Source organism: Echinops telfairi, unplaced genomic scaffold (assembly GCF_000313985.2).
Source record: "Echinops telfairi isolate 266 unplaced genomic scaffold, ASM31398v2 ScPeMD7_18;HRSCAF=68, whole genome shotgun sequence".
Taxonomy (NCBI): domain Eukaryota; kingdom Metazoa; phylum Chordata; class Mammalia; order Afrosoricida; family Tenrecidae; genus Echinops; species Echinops telfairi.
This window is the reverse complement of record NW_022103915.1, coordinates 69342670-69364856: the sequence shown is the minus strand read 5'-3', so window position 1 is coordinate 69364856 and position 22187 is coordinate 69342670. Positions and strand designations below refer to the sequence as shown.

The 22187-nt window shown below is 36.7% G+C and overlaps 1 protein-coding gene across 3 annotated transcripts in view; it reads left to right on the top strand.

The window, feature by feature from the left end:
- The window catches only part of MIPOL1 (mirror-image polydactyly 1), a 391526-nt gene that overhangs the window by 238104 nt on the left and 131235 nt on the right, over positions 1–22187 (top strand). For all 3 annotated transcript variants that reach the window (XM_045288123.1, XM_045288121.1, XM_045288122.1), the window contains one exon: positions 9572–9666. In XM_045288123.1, the coding sequence (XP_045144058.1) occupies positions 9572–9666 (95 nt within the window). The remainder of the gene's footprint in view (positions 1–9571; positions 9667–22187) is intronic.

Sequence of the window (22187 nt, the reverse complement as noted above, 5' to 3'; positions counted from 1 at the left end):
GAGGATCGTGGAATGCCAGGTTATTAGAAGAAAGTGTTCTGGCATTGAGGGAGTACTTGAGTATAGGACAAATGTTCATCTGCTACCTTAACACTTAACAAATAAATATATGTACATAGATCTATTTCTCTATCGTTATATATAAATATATTTACATATGTACATGCCAGTATTTAGATCTCTATAAGTGTCCTTTGCCTCCCGTCCTTCCTCTATTTCCTTTTGCTTTCCTCTTGTCCCGCTCATGTTCAGCCTTCATTCGGGTTTCGGTAATTCCTCTCCACTACATTGCCCTTGATCAAGTCCCACCAGGAATCCCTTGCCCTCCTGGCCATTGATTTTAGATCACTCATTGTTCTCTTGTCCCGGGTTTTGTTATGCCAAAGCTTCTTTATCCATTCTTTTACCGGTGGTTATTGGGGCTATTTTCAACTTCTTCCTATTATGAGCTTTGTTATGATGAACATGGGAGTGCATGTGTCTGTGCTATGTCTCTTTCTTCTTTAAAGCACATACCCAGCTGAGGTATTGTTGGATTCTATGGACTTTCTATTCTCAGTTGTTTTAGGTAGCACCATATCTCTTTCCATAGTAGTTGTACATATTTACAGACTCGCCAGTGAATAAGGGTTACAATATCTCTGCAGTCTCTCCAACATTTGATATTTTCTTCTTTGTTTTTTTTTAACTTTGTTGTCATTGTTGACACAAAGTGGTATCTTATCAGTTCTTTCATTTGCATCTTCTGTATAGCTAGTAGTCATGAGCATTTTCATATATTTGGTGGCCATTTGGATGTCTTGGGTGACTTGTCTTTTCAGGTCCTTTCCCACCTTTAGTCCCACCTTTAGTTGGGTCATTTATCTTTTTCTTATTGAGGCGTTACAGATGTCTATAGATTTTAGAGATCAGTCCCTTGTCTATTATGTTGTTATCAAAGATTTTTTCTCAATATCTGGATTTTCTTTTATGCTTTTAATAAAATCTTTTGTTGTACACAGGTGTTTTAGTTTTAGTAAGTTCCAGTCACCTATTTCAAGAGGTAGTATATGATCAAGTACCAGTCGTACTAAAGGAAAAAGTCTAAGCTACACTGATGGCTTTAGCCAAAACAAGGCTTCCAGAATTGATGAAAGGCCAATTGAAATGTTTCAACAAGCTGGTGAAGCACTTGAAGAACTCACTTGTTTATGCCAAGAAATTTGGAAGACAGCCTCCTCGTCACCTGACTGGAAGACATCTGTATTCATATTCATTCCATATAAAGGTGACTGTGTTAAACAGGGTTCTCTAGAGAAACAACATCAGAATGCTAATAAGTATATACATATATATTTATACAGATAGATGTATAACATAAGAAATAAACAGTTCATTAAATCACAAAGCAGTACAAATGGCTCAGTGCAACTCACTCCCGTGAGACAGTTGTGAGACACTGGCAATCCTTCAAGTCTTGAGGACCGCCAGGTAGTCCTCTGTAGAGCAATTCAGGCTATCTGGGCACAGGCAGCAAACAGCAAGGCAGGTCACCAACAGTCAGCCAGATGACAGGGTCCGACAGTCCCCAGCTCAAGAGATGTAAATTCCAATGGTGTGGCGAAGCAGGTCTTGAAGGTACTTCAAATTACAGTGACGCAGTTAGGTGTCCCACCGGTAGTGTAACTTGCAAATTGAGGCAAAGAACAAGCAAGGCAACCGCATACTGTCCGATGATCAAAGAGCAAGAGACAAAAAAGGTGAGACTCCCCGAGCCATTTATCTCTCCGCCCTTCAATTAATCCCACATGTGTTTATCTGCTAGGTTGGCACAATAAACTAGCTACCTCAGTGGCCCAACAGAATGTTCATATTCTAGAACAATATCATATGCGAGTAAAATTTTTCTGAAGATCATTCAGCAACAGTTCCATCAATGCATTGACATAGAGCTGGCAGAAATCCAGGCCAGTTTTCAAAGAGGACTTGAAACGGGGATATTGCTGCTGATACCATAGGGATCTTGCCTGGAAACAGAGAATACCAGAAAGATGCTTACTTGTGTTTTATTGACTCTATAAAAGTATTTGACTGTGTGGACCATTATTGTGATAGTTAGGCCTTTTGGGTCAACATGGCACCTGTAACAATATATGAGTGGAGGTCACAGACATGATGTCCCTTTGAGGTGCAACCCAGATATATGTATCTCTCTGGAGGCCAACTTCTCTTTCTGACTTCAACCTCCCTGCTTGCTAGCCACCCATAGATATATAAATACATTTATATATTATATGAATACATTATATCACCTATATGAAATATATTTATATGTAACAATAGGGAAATTGATCTATGTACATATATTTATTTATTAAGTATTAAGGTAGCAGATGCACATTGGGCCTCTACTCAAGTACTCCCTCAATGTAAGAACACTGCCTTATTTCCACCCACCTCCGAGCCACATGACTTTGCATGCACCAGCCTGTAATCTCCCTGCATTCTGCATCCTTGCAGGAGTTGAAAAGGGATTTATGGATTAGCATTGGATTTATGGACTTGAATTGGACTGAAGCTAGGATGTTTTCTTGATAGAAGCTCTTATACATACAGATGAGTGTCATTGGATTTGTTTCTCTAATCAACCTGGCCTAACATAATTATAAAATATGTACACCTTTGAGAAGAATGAGAATTCCAGCACATTTTATTATGCTCACTTACAATCTGTACATGGATCAAAAGATAGTTGTGTGAACAGACCCAGGGAATACTGCACAGTTTAAAGTCAGGTTAGGAATGTGTCAGGATGGCATTCTTTCACCCTATTTATTCAGTCAGTGTGCTGAGTAGGTAAATCGGAGAAGCAGGATTATATGAAGAATGCAGTAGCATCAGGATTGGAGAACGCTTTGTTAACAACCTTCCGCGCAGATGAGACACCTTGCTTGCTGACAGGAAGGAGGACCGAAGTGCTTGCTGATAAAAATCAAGGGCTGTGCCTGACAACGTGCCCGAAGGACGCGAGACAGAGCCGCACCATCTTGCCACTGAGAGCCGTTCTGGCTTTGCTTTGCTTTGCTTTTTTTTTTTTTCTGGCTTTACTTCTTCCAAGACAGATTTGTTTGTTCTTTGGATAACCTGTGCTAGTTTCAGTATTCTTCACCAGCACCATAATTCAAATTCATCAATTCTTATGCCTTTCTCATTCAATGTCCAACTGTCACATGCATATGAGGCTATTGAAAATACCCTGGTTGGGTCAGGCGCACCTTAGTGCTCAAAGTAACATCCTTGCTTTTCAACACTTTAAAGAGCTCTTGTGCAGCAGATTTACCGAATGCAATGTGTCCTTTGATCTTTTGACTGCTGCTTCCACGGGCATTGATTGTGGATCCAAGCAAGATGAAATCCTTGACAACTTCTATCTATTCTCCACTTACTGTAACATCATGCTAAGTTCTGTCATGTGATCTCCTGCTTCGTTTCTATCACCAAAACCATATTTTCCACTACCGTTTCTTCCTCTTTGTTTCTAGCTCTTGCTTTCCCGCCACCAGTAATTATCAATACATCTCGATTGCATCTTTGGTCACTTGCATGTTTGCTCAGTTTCAGACTGAAGAAGTCGGTAGACATTTTCAACGTATTCATCACTTGCTGTAGTGGTTGGTGCATCAATTTGTATAATAGTTGTTCTGATTAGATTTCCGAAAGGCAGATAGATATAATCCTATCAAATTCAAATTTGTACAAATTCAGCATTGTACTTCAAGATAGATCTTGAAATGAATGTCCTTTTTAACTGTATGAGTGAAATGCCGTTTCTCTTCCTTGTGCCATACCCAGCAGAGTATACCATATGATTTTCTGATTCGAAATCGCTAATACCAGTCTATTTCTGCTCACTGATGTCTAAAATGTCTTCCATTTCATTTGTTTTACAAATTCCAATTTTCCTAGACTCTCACTTCACTTGCCTGTAGGTGATTCATTTATTTCTGGGTTCCCTATTCTATTCCATTTGTCTGTACATCTCTCGTTGTACCGGTACCACACTATTTTGACTACTGTGTACTGCACAGTGGGGCTATATGATAGCTTTTGTGGTCAAGAAGTGAATTCTTCTTCATGAGTTCTTTACTTATCATGGGTTTCTCCATATAAACTAAGTAGTTTTTCCACTTATTTAAAGAATGAAACTGGGATCTTTACCAGAATTGGATTTTATTTATAAAGTGTTCTGGGTAATATTAACATTTTCACAGTGTTAAAACTTCTTAACCATGAACGTGTAATATTCTTCCATTCATGTAGGTCATTTTTGGTTTCTTATAGTAATGCTTTGTAATTTTCTTTATATAGATCTTTTGTTTCTATGGTTAAATGTATTTCCAAGTCTTTATTTATTGGTATTGGTATTGTAAATGGCATATTTTCTTGATTTCTTTTTCAGAGCTCTCTTCATTAATCTACCAAACTCAATGCCATCCAGTCAGTGCTAACTCAAAACGACCTCCCGTGGGTTTCTGAGACTGTAACAGTGTATGGGAGTAGAAAGCCCAGGCTTTATCCCAAGGAGGTGATGGTTTCAAACTGCTGACCAAGCAAATTAAAGCTCAATGCAGAACCACTACACCACCAGTTAGTCTACAGAAATCTGATTTTTATCTTTTTTTGATATGTTGGTCTTGTATCCTGCCATGTTTCTGAATCTTTGGATTGTTTCCAACAATATTTTTGCCTAGCTTTGGGGATTTCTATGTGAACCATCATTGATATCTTCTAAAAAGAATGAAAACATCACTGCTTCTTGGCCAATCGAGATTCCTTTGGTTCCTTCCTGTTGTCTGTTGGCTGTCTTGGACGTGGAGCCCAGTGTTGAGTAAGACTGTAGATAAGACATGGCCCTGTTGGTTTCCATCCGCTTTCAGTTTCTCCCTGTTGAATGAGATGTTAGTTGTGCCCGTAAAAACCTTTATTGTTTTGGAAAAGGTCCCTTCTCTTCCTGTTTTGCAGTGTGTTTTTTTTAATCAGGAATGAGTTTGGGATATGAGCAAATGCCTTTTTCTGCCTTGATTGATGTGGTTTGTGTGGTGAATTACATCGATTGTTTTTCTTCTATTGAAACATTCTGGTTCATATTATTTTTTGATATATTGTTGATTATTGGCCAATATTTAGTTGAGGATTTTTGCATCTATGTTTATGAGGGGTCATATACACATTTTGTCTCTGTGGACTTGCTTTAGTTTTTTTCAGCTTCACAAAAATAGCAATTATTGGTCTGTTCCACAGTGGGCTTCTGACCTTATTTGGGCTTTTGTTAATAAGCTTCTCCATCATCTCTTCCATAGCTGTAGTGAGTTTGATTCCTGTGTATACCATCTGGTGAGGTCCATAGGTATAGTTGCTGTTTATATTGTTGAGAAAAAGGTGTGTGGTATGAAGAAGTTGTTAGTTTTGCAAAATTTTATCTTTTCCATCATTGTTTCTATCACTAAGGCAATGTTTTCCGACTAGTGACCCTTCCTCTTTGTTTCCACCAACTTTTGCATTGCAATCATCAGTAATTTTCAATGCATCTTACTTAGTTGCCTGTTTGATCAATTTAGACCAAAGAAGCGGATAGAATTCTTCAGTTTCTGGATCATTTGCTTTAGTGGTTGGTGTGTGAAATTGAATAATAGTTATATTAACTGGACTTCTTTACATGCATGATGGATATTATCCTATAACAGTCAGCATTATAGTTCATGAAAAATCTTCCGATGTTCTTTGGACAATGAATGTGATAGCATTCTTTTTGAACTTGTCATTCCTGACATTGTGACCTATGTTGTTGTCAGGTGCCAGTGTACAGAGATAGAGACCCTGTGTACAACAGAACGCAACACCATTTTGTGAAATTTGGTAATATATTTTAAGATGTGTTTAGAGAGTTTGTAAAAGTGTAATTAAGAATATACATATTATTGAAACAAAATCAGGAGCCTTAGGGGAACATATTTTAGTAAGAAGACAAATGTTTCATAGACATATTTTGATTGAGATATGAGAATAAAATCTGTGTTGTTAATACTGTTAGAGAGAAGCAAACTAGCAACAGAGTTAGGATATGATATTTTCAAGCAGAAGATACAACTAAGACTACTACGGTCATACTTTTCCACGTGTCCATGTTACTAAGGCCAAATACATACATGATTTTCAACACAAGACTTTTTCATGCTCTGACATTAAGTAGCTCAAATACAAATGCAAATGATGCAGACAATTATGAGAAGTACACCATGCAGTTTATTGTCCATGTGTCTTGCAAAGCAGGTATTGAGATGGAGTTCAGGGGGAGTTTGAGTAAAGAACAGAAACTGAAATAATATGTCCAAGTTCTTAAGTAATATATTAAAGCCCAAAGTGCTAAAGAATATTTGGTACCTATCTGTTATCCTTTCTCTTGAAATTATGGTTGTGACATTTATAAATAAAGCAATTATTTGTGAACCTGAACCCATTCTTTTTATCACCAGTCACGGGTTCTTGAGAAGAAAATCGACACCTTTCGCTAGTTAGTTTCAGTGACATTTTAATATGCATCTATAGAGAGAAATCGCTATAGCGTTGGGGCTGATGAACCCAGAACCAGCAGGAAGACCACAGACGTGATTGCAGAGACAAGTGACTTTAAGGTCTGAAGATCAGGATGATGACTAGAGAACACATGAATCCAAGGTCAAGAGTTCAGGTAGTAGGTCAGATAGATGGACCCTGGGGTCATCAGGGAATATGGCAGGCTATTGGCTCCAGTCCAAAGAAACAAAGGTTGATGGACTCGATGCAGGATTCAGACACTTTAAACAGCAAGCGAGCTTTCCATAGAGTCCACTTTCACAGGAAGTAGAGCACACCTCCACTGATACATCCTTTCCATTGCAGTACAGTTGTTACCTAACTAAGAGAATTGCATTTCACCTTAATTTTTTTAATAACTGTTTGGCTGCTCATAGCAAATCCTGTTATGGAATTGACTACATTGTATTTGATCACATCGTGGGGAATTGATAGGCCCTAACTGCTGAATCACTGAGAACCCAGCTCAGCCAAATTGACAGAAAGTATCATAGATTTTTTTTTAAATACCCAGAATGTTGTGGGGAACCAATGTGGCATAAGTGGGAAATATGTATGTTGAACCAGACAGATCTGAATTTGTATCTGTTTTATCAGTCACTGGCTTTATTTACTGTCCACAAGACTTGGTTTTGACAGCTCTAAAATAGGGATAATAGGAACTACTTCACAGATAACCAACACACAAAAGAAATTCAAAAGTGGCATTTGCTATTGTGCTAAAGCACAGGTATAGCTTATAGCAATTTAGGCAATGGATTGTCACTTATAAAGTCAAGCACAAACACAAATATACCACCCAGCAATCCCATTCCTAAATACTTGCCCACATCTAATGGCAGTATAGTTCCACACATTGACCTATATGCATATTTAGAACAGCTATTAATATGCATATTTAGAACAGCTATTAATAATTGTCAAAATTGAAAAGAATCCAAGTGCTTATAAACTTGTAAACAATATGATCATTTATTATTTGTTATTATAACATATAACTATGTAGTAAAAGATACTGTATTATGAAATATTGTTTTGTGTTCTTATAGTAATTATTATAATTAAAATATAGTATAAAATAGTCTTGAAAATGATAAGCCCAAAATCATGGGAATAGTTTACTTTTTGCTAGGATGAGAGGGAAGAAATGGGACTAATGAGTGTGAGATATGCATTGAGGTGAATGGTGGTTTTTTGCTTGGCTTTTAAATCTGATGCAAAATGTGTTTAAAATTTAAAGCTAGGTAATTAGCACTTGCATACATTACTTAGGCTAACTCTCTTTTAACCTCTCATTATTTTATATTCCTTAAATAAGAAGAAAAGGATGTCTAACATTTTGTCAACTGAATGTAATGAGTCATTTGGCATTTGTTTTTGTTGTTGTTGACTTGCCATTAATCACAGTGGATTTATTCTCCATTATTAAAATAGTAAAATAGCATTACCTAATATGTATAGTACAAGAATTTTTTTAATAATCAGGATATTAACATTTGTCTTGTTATCCCATTCTTAAGCAGTGAAATCACATGCGCTCAAAAAAATGAGGGAACTTCTGCCTCTGAACTTTCAAATACTTTCTAGTTATGGGTATTTTTTCGTTGTTGAGGTTGTGACAATAATCTACTCCATTTTATTACTGAGAACCGCATTAAAGGAAAGACAACCTTTTCTTTTTTTTTAAATTTAAAAAAAAATTTTTAAGACAACCTTTTCATGGACTAGACTTGACATGCACAAAACATATGTAACATAACCACCACCATGATTTTAAAGTTGAAAATGAGGATGAAAATTGGTAAATTCTTTTTAAATTGCTACTCTTATGATTGAATTAAGCTGCCAAAATATGCGTGAAGACGGGAAGACCCTTGATGAGATGGTTGGGCATAGTGGCTGCAACGGTGGCTTCAAACATCAGAAAACCTTGCGGGACCCGGGCAGAGCAGTGTTGGGTTTTGTGGCATGTATGGCTGCCTCGAATCAAACTACTCCAGGACACAACAACATCCCAGTGGGTGTTTGTTACCCCCATGAGTTTATGCGCGTGTAGGGTGAATCCTAAGCTCACTTCTTCATTTTATAAGACCATCCTAGAAACAGACACAAAGGTGGGAGAAGATAGACACCATGCGATGCTCAGATAAAAGCCAGGGAAGCTAACAAAGAAGGAATTAACAAAATTGAGACCCTGATTTGGACGTTAGCTTCTAGAAACATAACAAAAGAAAGGCTTGTTCTTTAAAGCCACCCATTTTTGGTACTTGTGTTCCAGCAGTACTGGTTAACTAATGCCCATCGAAATGAAGCTCCATCAAAAAATACTGATAGACTCTTTAAAATTGGTATATCATAATCAAGGAGAGGCAGTACTTTGATTGAATTTAATATCTCTTGCATTCAAGGTTTCTAATGTTCTTCCTGTAGGGTTTTCTTTGTATCTTTACTGAAAAAGAATTGAAAAGGTTAAATCATATCTGTAAGAATTGGATTGTAATCTTGTGATTTTTTTAATATGAAATATGGAAGATGGCCTGACAACATATTTAGAATTTTCCTAGTTCTATTAATAAAGTTAAAAGAAAATCTAGTGTGATTAAGCAATGGAGCCACATTAAATTTGTGTGTGAAACACCCACTGTGCTTTATCTCTGCTTTCGATATTGCTCTGAACCAGGTTCCACATTCTGAATTCTGTGTATAAAGTTAAACATTGCAGAAGGGCATGTAAACCTACCTGATGGTACAGATAAATAAGGAACACAATTGGTAAATTTAAAGTGTTCATGTCTTTAGTGTTTCAATGATATAGTTGGATTATTTTATAGCAAATTATTAGACACTACTAAAAATATTGATGTATTTTAAAATTACTAGGCACTTAATACTTAAAACTATGCTGTAGTGCTATATACAACAGAACTAATATTAATTTTTTAATATTAATTACTTTCAGGCAAAGTTATTATCTATGCAACAAGCCAAAGAAATTGCAGTTCAACAATACAAAAAACTGGAAGAAGAAATTCAGACACTTCGAGTTTATTACAGGTAAAATTATTTTTAGCCTCTCATGAAAGAAATGCAATTTGTTTCACAAGCATTTTTACCTGAATTCATGATGGGGTATGAGGAAATAAGTACGGGTACTTCAAACAAATTCAATAATACACACTTAGAACATTTTTGTAGTTTTAAAATAAAGTAGACATAAGATATTCATTATTCTACCTTCTTTCCATCTTATACATGGAAGCTTTGTTCCAATCGCACTAAGACCATTTAAGTAATTTTTATCACTTGTCTATATGTAGCTCATGTTCCTGTTGAACTATTTGCCTATCTAGAAACCTCTGAAATTGTATATATATACATTCTTACATCATGTATGAACACTGATAACAGCTTTGCACCTATTGCAAGAAGTTTTTAAAGGAATGACCTGTGCTCCTGTAGGTCACAACTGTTCTGTAGGTCACAACGGTCATATTTTAACAAAAAGCAGTAAAATGGAAAATGTCAAAGTGTGCCTCATGTTATAAAGGTCAATGTTGGATGCAGTACTTCTGTTTTAATTTTGCCATTTGTTTATGAAGAGTGGGACAAGAAAGATAAGATGTGTATCTGGTTATAGGAGGGTAAACAAAAAAGTGTTGCTTCTCACAACTAAACCGAGGGACAGCCTCATGAAAAATTGAGAAAAGACTGAAGTTGCCAAAAGTTTCATTTTATTTGAACCCACTATCTACATTCATGGAAGCAACAGTCAGGAAATCAAAAGATGTACTGCTTTGGGCAAATCTGCTACCCAAGAAGTATTTAAAGTGTTAAAGAACAAACTAGAATGAGCCTGATTCAAACCTTGGTTAATAGCCTCTGCGCTTGTGAAAGCTACAGGTGCCTCCTATGCATGTGAATAAGGACTCACTCACTGCCGCTGAGGCAGTTCTGACTCAGTGACCCTGCCAAGGAGGGGAGAATTGCCCCTGTAACTCTCACCCTTGGTGACAGGTGGTTTGGAACTGCGTACCTCACAGATTGAAGCTCAATTCATAACCACCGGAGCCACCCGGGTGCCAATGAATAAGGAAGACCACATGCACATTGAATTTTGATGTGAGGAATTTGAATTGAAGTGTTAGTTGAAGACTATTGAAAGGTACCGTAGACTTCCAGAGGAACAAACAAATCTGTCTTGGAAGAAGTACGTCCAGAATGCTCTTTGGAAGCAAAGACGGTGCGACTTCATCCCACTGCTTAGGACATGCTGTCAGGAAGGATCAGGTCTTGGAAAAGAACCTCACGCTGGTAAAGTAGAGGGTCAACGTGAAACTGACAGTCCCTCAAAGAAAAGAATTGACGCAGTGGCTGCAGTGATGGGCTCAAACATAACAATTATGAGGTCGGCGTCGGACTGGACAGTGCTGAGTTCTGTTGTACACAGATTATTACGAATCTGAATCAACTTTCCCACACTTAGCAACTAGGGTTTTCGTTCAAAATGCATGGGTTTATTCCAAGTAAACTGTGTTTAAACATGTCTCTGCGATTAGTGGACGACTGCACACAATTTCTCTCACTAATACACTTATCTCAGGCCCATTCTCACATCCTCACAAGGAAAGGTCCAATCACAATAGTGGTTAGAAAGGGGAATCTAAAAAAAAATGGGGTGGGGGAATCTACGGAGCCAGTTAAATTCAAGGTCGAGATGTCAGAAGATTATGACTCTTTTTTTTTTTTTTTTTTTGAGACTCCAGGGGATAATCTTGATAGATTTTCTCGAAAAATATAGGATGGTCAAGGAGTCTTATTATGAAGTATGAAGAAAATTGAAAATTGCATGGGCGAGATAAAGGCCAAGAAAGTTACACTGAGGATTTTTTCCCCCATAATGCTAAGGTACTTGCTCTCTCTTTAAGGGTAACGAGAATTCCTTTAGAAAATCTTACCCTATCCACCATCTACTCCTGAGCACAACCCTTTCAAACTGCCTTTTTTTTCTCCAAAATTCAAAGGACATTACGAGAACAGGATTTGAGTCCTCCGGAGTGACAAAATTTCCATTTTGAGGTGGTATAAATCGAAGAACACAGAATTCGTCAGGAAAGGCTTAGAGAGATGAGAACACCATCTTTAGACGTGTATAGACCCAGATGGAGGATCTGTTAGAAGCAACAGCTTCGTAATTTTATCTTTGTTTAATGAAGCTTTCTATGACTTTACTGCAAGACTCTTTTACTTACTCCCATATGTAAAATATATTCTTTTAGTGGGTCATCGTAAAAAAAATTGTTTGAAAACATTCACTGATGGACAGCACCTGTATATTTTTCATTACTGTGATGCAGAAAATGCCGTTTGAAATAATAACTTACTAGGTGAAGCCTCCGTGGATGAGCATTTTGGAAACTTTGCTGCTATTGCTAGACAAGTATTGGCCGTCTTGAAGCAGAGAATCATATGGTTTACTATTCTGGGAAGGACATGGTAAAGAAGAAAGACATTGCATTCCTTGTCACAAGTGCATTCCAACTTCTGTCTTGAAGCACAATAATGTCTATGATAGGATTATATTTACTCACAGTCATTGAAATCCAATTACTGCCACTATTCAAATTTATGCACCCACCACTAAAGCTAGTGATGACGCATTCTACCAGAAATCTAGAAATAGGACAACTGTGTACATACTGCGAAGTAGCGAGACATAGGCTTTGAGTCAGGCTCTCAGATTTCCATCACCCAAGACATAGATGATGTATAATGTTGTTAATTTTAGAAGTAGATTAAAATATGCTAATGACTTTTGCTCTAACTTTGACTTTGATTTTACCAATTTAATGTTAACAATTAGTGATAATGTCATTATTTTTCCCTCTCCCTCCTTCAAGTAGTTTTCTTTTTCTTGATTAGAAGACTTATTATTGCTATAGCTTTAATTTCCTTATATAGGACATGTGATAGATTTTCTTTTTTCTGTTTCATCTGTTTCTTTTAAGTCTTAGAAAACTTTGAGAAGTTTAAAAAAAAGGACACATGGCTTTTTGTTTCCCTTGGCACAGTAATAAGCAGGGAACTATTAGGTGGCTGGGTAGATATTAAACTTATAACCAACAGCTCTTTACATTAAAAGAAATGGCACAACAGAGGAATAACAATACAAAAAAATTTTAATTAACAATTTACTAAGTGTTATTAGTAAGACATTAATACCTTCTTATTGCTGTGTTGAATGCCAAATTGATTTGCAAAAGCTTGATTAGTTTAATTCTAAACAGTTTCATCAGGGAAGGATCTTAAACTTGTAGGGGTTATGTGTGTATTTAGTAATGATTTTTCTCTGTTGTTATAAACCTGTACTGCTGCATTCCTAAGTTCAGAAGGCATAATAATGACAAACTCTTTTCTAATCTAGGGAATGCCTAAGTTTCAATGTTTGCTAATTTTATAGTGCTTCCTTATATTTTCTTTTGCTCAAAAATCTGTAAAGTACTTAGACAAGTGTTGTTTGTTGCCAGATGAATAGGATTACTTACTTGCCATAATAACCGTGGTTAATATGTTCAAAGACATTTAGTATATTTTATTATTATCTGCAGGAAGTTGTGAGTTAACTCAGACCTTGGTGATATTTACATTTTAGATAAAAAATCATGAATCAAATGTTCCATATTTTCAAGTAGAGTGTTTCCTATGATTTTACTAGTCTTTATCTTTCAATAATTAAGTTGACTATGTATTTGACTTAGAGAAAACTGGACTATACATTCCCAACCTACAAAGCAATAAATAAAGCTAGGGACTATATGAAATATGAAAAACAGACAGAAATCCCTAATTTTTTTTCTTTCTTTTTATTAATTTAAATATCACCCCCTCCTCTGGGAAAGCTCAATTTCTCAATATCCGATGTTTATGGAGCCTTCAAATCACAGTTTAAATACCAACTCTTTCATTCATCTGTTCTGTTCTTCCAAAGTAAAAGTGATCGCAGTCTACCTCTAATCTCTACAGAAGCTCGTTCACTCTGTATCCCTGTGTCCCTGTGCAACAATTGTTTGAATATTAGTTTACGTTATTAGGCATTTGCTAATATCAAAGAAAGAACAGGACAGTCATTGTTAGGTGCTGCGGAATCAGTTGCACCTTGTATGCACCCATGTACAACAGTATAAAGCATTGCCCAGTCCTGTACCATTCCCACGATTGTTAGGATTCAACCCATTGTCCCTTCCACCATGTCAGTCCCTCTTCATGAGAGTGTTCCTCATTTTCACTGATCCTCCACTCTTTCAAGTTGATGTCCTTCTCCAAGGACTAGTCTCTCTGGTAACATGTTCAAATTATGAGACATGAAGTCTCGCCATCCTGCTTTCTAAGGGACCATCTGTCTCTACTTCCTTCTTCAAGAAGAGGTTTGGTCCTTCCCCTGGCAGTCCATGGTATGTATGTTCAGTTTCTTTGACAACACCATCATTCAAATGCATCCCTTTTTCTTCTGCCTTTCTTATTTATTCCCTCCAGCTTCAGCCTGCTTATGAAGGGATCAAAAATATCACGACTTGGGTCAGTAACTAACAGTAGAGTTAATGAAATGATAACTGATAAGCTAGATTAAAGAAAGCAGGAAATAATGTTGAAGGGACATTGAAAGCAAAAATACAAGTTCGGAAACCATATATATTTTTAGAAGATCATAGAGTAAATGTAATTGAATATTTAAGAAAGGGAAAAAAGGTTGCAATCAGAAAGTAGAATATTTCTGTTTAAGATGTCAGAGATGAAGCATTCAGTCTTTTTTTTTAAATCATTTTATTGGGGGCTCGTACAACTCTTAGCACAGTCCATACATAATCCATTGTGTCAAGCACTTTGTACATTTGTTTCCCTCATCATTCTCAAAACATTTGCTTTCTACTTTGGCCCTTGGTATAAGCTCCTAATTTTTCCCCTCCCTCCCTGCACCCTCCTCCGCCATGAACCGTTGATGATTTATAAATTATTATTATTTTGTCATATCTTACACCATCCACCTTCACCACTTCTCTGCTATCCGTCCCCCAGGGAGGAGGTTATATGTAGATCCTTGTAATCTGTTCCCCCTTTCTCCCTCACCTTCCTTCCATCGCCACTCTCACCACTGGTCCTGAGGGGTTCACCTGTCCTGGATTCCCTGTGTTTCCACTTCCTTTCTGCACCAGTGTACATCCTCTGGTCCAGCAGGATTTGTAAGGTAGAATTGGGATCATGATAGTGAGGGGGAGGAAGCATTCAAGACTAGAGGAAAATTGTATATTTCATCATTGCTACATCTCACCTGACTGGCTTGTCTCCTCCACGCAGTCTTTCTGCAAGGAGTTGTCCAGTTGCCTACACATGGGCCCTGGGTCCCCACTCTGCACTCCCCCTCATTCACAATGCTATGATTTTTTTGGTCTTTGATGCCTGATACCTGATCTCACAGGCTGGTGTGCTTCTTCCATGTGGGCTTTGTTGTTTCTCATTTAGATGGCCGCTTGTTTATCTTCAAGACTATAGGACCCAAGACTCTGTTTTTTTTGATAGCCGGGCACCATCAGCTTTCATCACCACATTTGAAGTGTTCAGTCTTAAGCACTGTCAGTGCTGGAGCAATGGCCTTGGGAGTCATAATTCCCCCACTAGTGTTTCTATTCTTTTTTTTCTATTCTTTATGTAGCAGGCCTTCAGTAAATATTTGTCAAACAAATAAATAATTAATCATGTTTAACACTAAGTTGAAACTTTCTTCATCTTAAAAGTCTTTTTTCATGCAAAGGAATAGTCTGTGCAGTGTACATAAGAGCTCAGGAATAAATGCATGAGTGAACGAGGTGATGGGAGAAAACAGCCTTGTCCATCATTTGCATAGGGGTGGGACAAAGTGGACTCTTTATACCATAAAGCAGCTCTATTAACTCTCTACCAAATTTCCGCCCCAATTATATAGTGCTCAGATTTAGAAACTCTGATCATAAACATTTGTGTGGACTTTTTATTTCTTGAAATTTAGAGTAAGTTTAAAAAAAAAAACATTCAAAGCAGCAAAATCATTGCTCAGGTTTATTGCAGTCTTATTTCTCCTAGTGGAAGAAAATTAGAATCTTTCCCCTTAGTGCCTTGCTTGGTCCACACATTATTTTTTAAAATTAAATTCATTTCCACAATGAAGCCCTGTCAACTCTGAGCCATAGGCTTATGGCCCAGCATGTTTCAGCAGCTGCCCATGCAGAAGGGAAGCTGCATTCCCAAATGGGACCCACATGCTTCCTCGTCACCACATTACTTTGCCTGCCTCCTCCAGGCACTAACGTCATCGGCCTGAGTCCTAGAGGCATGATGTTTGTGACCCCAGGATCACAAACATATTGTGATCTTACTCATTTATTAAAGAAATATTTGCAAATATATACTTCTGTTTGTATATGAGGGGTTTTTAAAGACATTCATGGGAAAATGCCATTATCTTTTCATTTCAGTTTTCCACGAACATTTCAAAGCACCATCATAAATCTATTCTGGTCACTAGCTACCTTCCTAATGTCTTTGCTCAATATGCATCTACTCTTGCTTCCCCCAGCCACTCTGAGCCCCTTGGTATTTATGCTGTTGCATGTTTTCAACACGCTCTCATCTAAGGAAGCATGACAACTGTGAGTTGGCACATTCACCCCATTCAACTTCTCCCTGGCTATATATACTGCCCCACCAACCTCCCTGCGTGACTTTATTTTTCACCCTCCTTTATTTTTCTCTACAGTATGGATAATGCCAACCTAATACTATGCATATTTACTTGTTGATTGCTCTCTAGAATGTCAGTTCTGCAAGGTTAGAGATTTTGTTTACCATTGTCTTACATATGAACAGACTTGGTGCATCTCTGATGCACAATGAACACTTGTTGAATGAGTATGTATGCTTGTTGCTATGGAGTCAATTCTGACTCCTGGTGACCCCATGTGGGCAGATTAGACCTGCTCCATAGGGTTCTCAAAGCTGTGATCTTTCAGAAGCAGATTGCCAAAATGGTCATCTGAGATGCTTCTTGGTGGATTTGAACAGCCAAACTTTTAGCTTGTGTTGACTGTTTGTTCTGATCCGGGGCTCCTTGTATATGTTTAAACAACATGATAGATCAAAGTCAGCAGTGGCTTATCTGGAGGGGGGCCAGAGTCTAGCAGTCAGGTTTTTGTGATCAGTGAGAAGAGAGGAAGTTTTAAGTTTCATTTTAAGCCTGACAAATTATTTGAATTTGTATGTGAATGTCCTGGTGGCACCATGGTCCAGGGCTTGGCAGCTAGCCAAAAAGTTGGCAGTATGAACCCACCAGCCACTCTCTGGACAAAAGGTGGGGCGGCAGCTTCCATAAAGATCACAGCCTCGAAAACACTATGGGATAGCTCTACCGTGCCGTTATAAATCAGAATCAACTTGGTGGCAGCCAGTTTGGTTCTGGTGTTCTTGAGCATGCATATTGTGTTAGTCCAGGTTGACTGGAGAAGCAAATCCAGAGACACTCATATATGTATCCGAAAACTTTATATCAAAGAGTAATTGTATATTAAGAATACATCCTAGCTCAGTCTAGATCAAGTCCGTAAGTCCAATACGAATCCACAAATCCTTCTTCAGACTGATGCAGTCACATGCAATGATGCAGAATGTAGGAAGCTCACTGGTTGGCAGGTAAAAAGTCTTGTGGATCCAATGGCGGGGAAAGCATTTCAGTGCTGGCACAGGTCTCCATGAGGCTCCTCCAGCTCTCCGAGTGTGACTCTTCAACAGGAAGGTGAAGCAGAGGGAGAGGGAGGCCAGCCTCCAGAGAGTCATTTGTCTCAGTTGCCCTCCAATCAAGCTGTGACCTGATTGACGGGCTGAACTTCACCCCTGTATTCTCAGTACCCTCAAGTTGACGTGAGATTACATAACTACCACACATATAATGACTTTAAAGACCATCATACTTGCCTTGCAACAATTAAGCTTGATGTCTAAGATAAATAGGTATCTTATGAAATACAATTATTTAATATTTACAGGTAAGTAACCACCTATGTGACAATGAAGTTTAATTAATAGATTTTATCATTATTGCTGTTCACCAAAAAAAAAAATATAAGGGAATTAAAATCCAACTGGAGTTCACCTACAGTGTGGAAATGATACCTATAAATAATGATCCTACTTATATATTTCTAGCTTTGTTTTTTCGTGTTATTGGTAAAATCTATATCACAGAACATTGCTGTTTTCAAACATTTTAAAAGTACATTGTCAGAATTCCAAGCCTTATTTAAACTATTTTAATGTGATGTTAAGAGTAAATTAACTTTAACAGAAGACTTAACCTTAAAATGCATTTGCTGCTTAATAGAATCTGAACCCTGTGACAGGTTAAATCAAGAAGGGAGTAAACTTTTTTTGTTTGTTTTAATTCAGTCCTATGAACATTAGTATGGCCAGATAGGACAATGCAAGGAGGGATTTTCTTCATTTTTCAACAGGCTTCACTCAGTTGCATTAGATTTAGTTAAGACCCTTGAATTACAAATGTTTTATCTTTCCTTTCTATAGCTGGCATATATACATTATTAAATCCTTTAAAGGTTTTGTTGAATTTAAACTAGTTTAAAATATCTGACAAATGTAACTAATAGCTAATAATTGAGAACCTTTGTTCAAGAACTTCTGCAAAAGCAGTAAATGGCAGTGTTAGCATAAGAAAACTATATAAAAATGAGATCTTTGGGCTACTCTTGCTTTCTGGAAAGCTTATAATGCCACTGCTGTCATAAAGAGCTTAGTAAATATTGACTGATGAAGAAGAAGAAGAAGATGATGATCTAGTGATATATTTAAGACGGGATGACACTGGCAGTACAGTTACATATCCGGGACTTAACAAAATAACATTGTTATTTTGCCATAGGGCCCTTCCACCTGGGCCTCTCCCAAAAGGATAAATGTTGACCTGCAGTTAGGCATTTAAATGTGTAAATACTCTAGACTCAATAGGAAGTGGCTAGAGGTTGTGTTCTTTAAATCATGAAGTAGTTCTCCAAAGTTTAAAATGTTCTGAGAGATTATAAATAGCAAAACAGACTTGATTGAATGTTTTTCCTGCAATTCCAAAGATAAATGTTGTTTTATTAACTCAAGTAAACCTAAAACTAATGCACGGCATTAATTTCTCAAAGCTCAAGATTTTTATAAAACTTCTGAATTTGTTAGTTTAATTAATATTCTGTTTAGCTGTCTTCTTCTCTTAGAGCTTATATCTATACAGGACTACTAGTGTTCTGTTAATATGGTTCTAGTTATTTCCCAAAATACTTTCTAAAACGTCTTGGTTCTAATTGAACCAGATATAAACAATATTCAATTTGGGTGAAACAATCAGGAAGTTCAAAGCTTAGATTCTTTTTTTCTGTGCGTGTTTTGTTTTTAGGGATGCTTTTTATTTTAGTTTTCTTTTAAGAGACTTGTGTATCTGATAAAGATTGTGTATCTTACAAAGAGTTTTGTTTACGTCAATCCATAGAAAGTTGTTATACTTTCAAATTTTGTTAATTATTTTGAACTCGAAATGCAGATGAAGGCTTTCTAATATGTTAATTATGAAGAAACATTGAGAATTTCATTTTATTATGTAAATAAAGATGAAAATCAAGAATTTGCTCTGGGGAGTTTGACACGCTTCACTCATAATTGAAGTGCACATGTCTTCTAATTCTTTTTAGGTTTGGTTTTATTTGTTTGTTTCAGAGCTTTTTGTTTTTACATATGATTCAGAGTTAAATATTTATTCATTCTGATCGGTTACCCTAAAATTAAGATAAAATCAAAGATTTAAGGATTAGCCCTTTGTATCCTGACTTTGATTTGTAATACAATTTTTCCTTTGGCTTATAATTAGTAAGGTGATTAAAAGTACACATAAATAGACCTAATTCAAATTATAATTCATAATGTAGGAAAACGCTTAATTTCAAAATCATTTGACTTGTGTTTTGGGGTTTTATGTGTAAAATTATCATTTTGCACTAATAATTTTTTTGAAATATAGTATTTTAATACTATGTTCATTATTTTAACACATTATTAACACTGCAGTATAGTACTTTAATACTCCATTAAGACAAATGATGTAGATTGTGATTTCTTAGCTGGCTGCTCTTTAACAGGTAATTGACCTCTTTAAGCCTCAATTTTCTAACCTATAAAACATGAATTATAATAATATCAGCCTCATAGTGCTGGAAAAAAATCAAATGAAATAATGCTTATTAAATGCTTTGTACAGTGCTTGTGTACACAGTTTTGTACTTAATAAATGTTAACCATTGCTATTGTAATCCCTATGTTGAGTTTATCTTGAGTCATCATAAGCTTTTCTTCAAGAGGATTCTGTTAAATACGTTTTACTTTATTTAGCTTTTAGACATAAAATAATTCATGGGACTGCAAAAGGGAATTGTTCAGTTTTGCTTTGAGAAAAAGTTGATCAATGGAGTTAGGAAGGCTTATTTTATTGTTCTTATGTGGCACTTTAAAAACAATATTTCGGCAAAATAATATGCTTAAATTTAGATTTGACATTTTTTGTTAACATGTTTAGATTTGACCCTTTTTGTTAACAGTTCACTTACAGGAGTTGCTTATTCACACAGAAATTATTTAATGTTAAGGAAATTTACTAAGAGTTAGAAATTTAATAATTTCTATCATTTTTTTCTGATCAAAAACATCATTCTTTCCATAGAGTACATATTCTAAATATGCTATATCCATTTTCTCCCAGTTAAACAGGGCGAGACGATGGTCTGCTCTGTAAACCTTCACTTAATTCAAATAAACTGAAACAACAGCAATGTTTTCAGTTAGAAATTCCCTTTGGGAAACAATAAGAATATAATTTTAAAGATCAGTGTTTAATTCTTTCTAGCCCATCTCTTGGTATCGTCTGTATATGCTATCTTCTTTCACTTCAACATCTTTATAGATATTTTTCTGTTTTTACATTTTTGGAAACTAAGAGAGAGGAACTAAACTGAAACTTAAAAAATACTGTCTGAAACCTGTACCAGTAATTTAGATAGGACAGATGAAATAGAGAGAAAATATCTTAGAAAGGCACAAACTATGAATTCTGCCTCGAAAAGAAATAGGTGAGCTGACTAGCCTTGTAACAAATGAGAAGATGGAATTAGGAATCAAAAAACTTCTCCCAGAGAAAAGTCCCGCTGAGATGGCTTCCCCAGTGATTTGTACCAAGCATTTAAAGAACAATGAATACAATTCGTCACAAACTTTCCAAAAAATGGAGGAGGAAGTAAACCCATTTCATGACACCAATATTTCCCTAATACACAAATCAGATAAAGAAATTACAGGCATATATCTTGTGAATATGAGTACAGAACTCAATCTAATACTATCCTTGTTCGTTGCTGTCATAGCGTTTCCTGTCCTGGTGATACCATGTGCACAGCATCGAATGCCCAGCGGCTTCTCCTGGCTGTGATCTTTCTGAAGCAGATCTCCAGAGCTGCCTCCTGAGGCAACTCTGGATGAGCTTGGACCATCTACTTTTCAGCTAGTACCTGGTACATAATAGTTTACACCACTCACAGAATCCCAGTGCAATGCTAGCCCAATTCAGCAATATATGAAAATAGTTATATACTAGTACCAGTGGGATTTATCTTAGCACTGTAAGATTGTTTTAACACCCAAAGAATCAATACATGTATTACAGTATATCAGAATTAAAAACAGAATTTCAATTAATGCAGAAAAAGCACTTGACAAAATTCACAACCCATTCATGATAAGAACACTCAACAATGTAGAAATAGAAGAGAACTTCCTCAACTTGATAATCCCATCCAAAATCACTGGCATCAAGTCAAACTCTATATAGGATTCAAACCCTATATAGAATTTCTCAAACTGTACCTCTTTACAGGAGTAGACCACCTCATCTTTCTCCTGTGGAGCAGCTGGTGGGTTTGAACCCCAAACCTTTCAGTTAACAGTCCAATGCTTAACTCACAGTACCACTAGATCAAAGGCAACTACAAAAAACCCACAGTTAACATCATATCTAATGATGAAAGACTGAATGCTTCTCCCTGAAGATCAAAAACAAGACAAGGGTGTCTACTCTCTGCACTTCTATTCAGAATGCACTGGAGGTTCTGGTTATGGCAACTAAAGAAGCAAAAAAGGAGAAGGAGAAGAAGAAAAGACTATATTAGAAAAGAATAAGTTGAAAATAGCTAATGCTTCCTGCCCCCTACTCTCATAACCCCAGTTCTACCTTACAAATCTGGCCAAACCAGCGCATATACACTGGTACAGATACGAGCTCTCCAAACAGGGCAGATAAACCCCTCAGAAACAGTAATGGGAGTAGTGATACCATGAGGGTTGGGGGAGGTAGGGGGAGATGAGGGAGAAGAGGGAACCGATCTCAAGGATTGACGTATAACACACATACACAGGGGGATGGATAACAGAAACATGGGTGAAGGGGGACAGTGGAT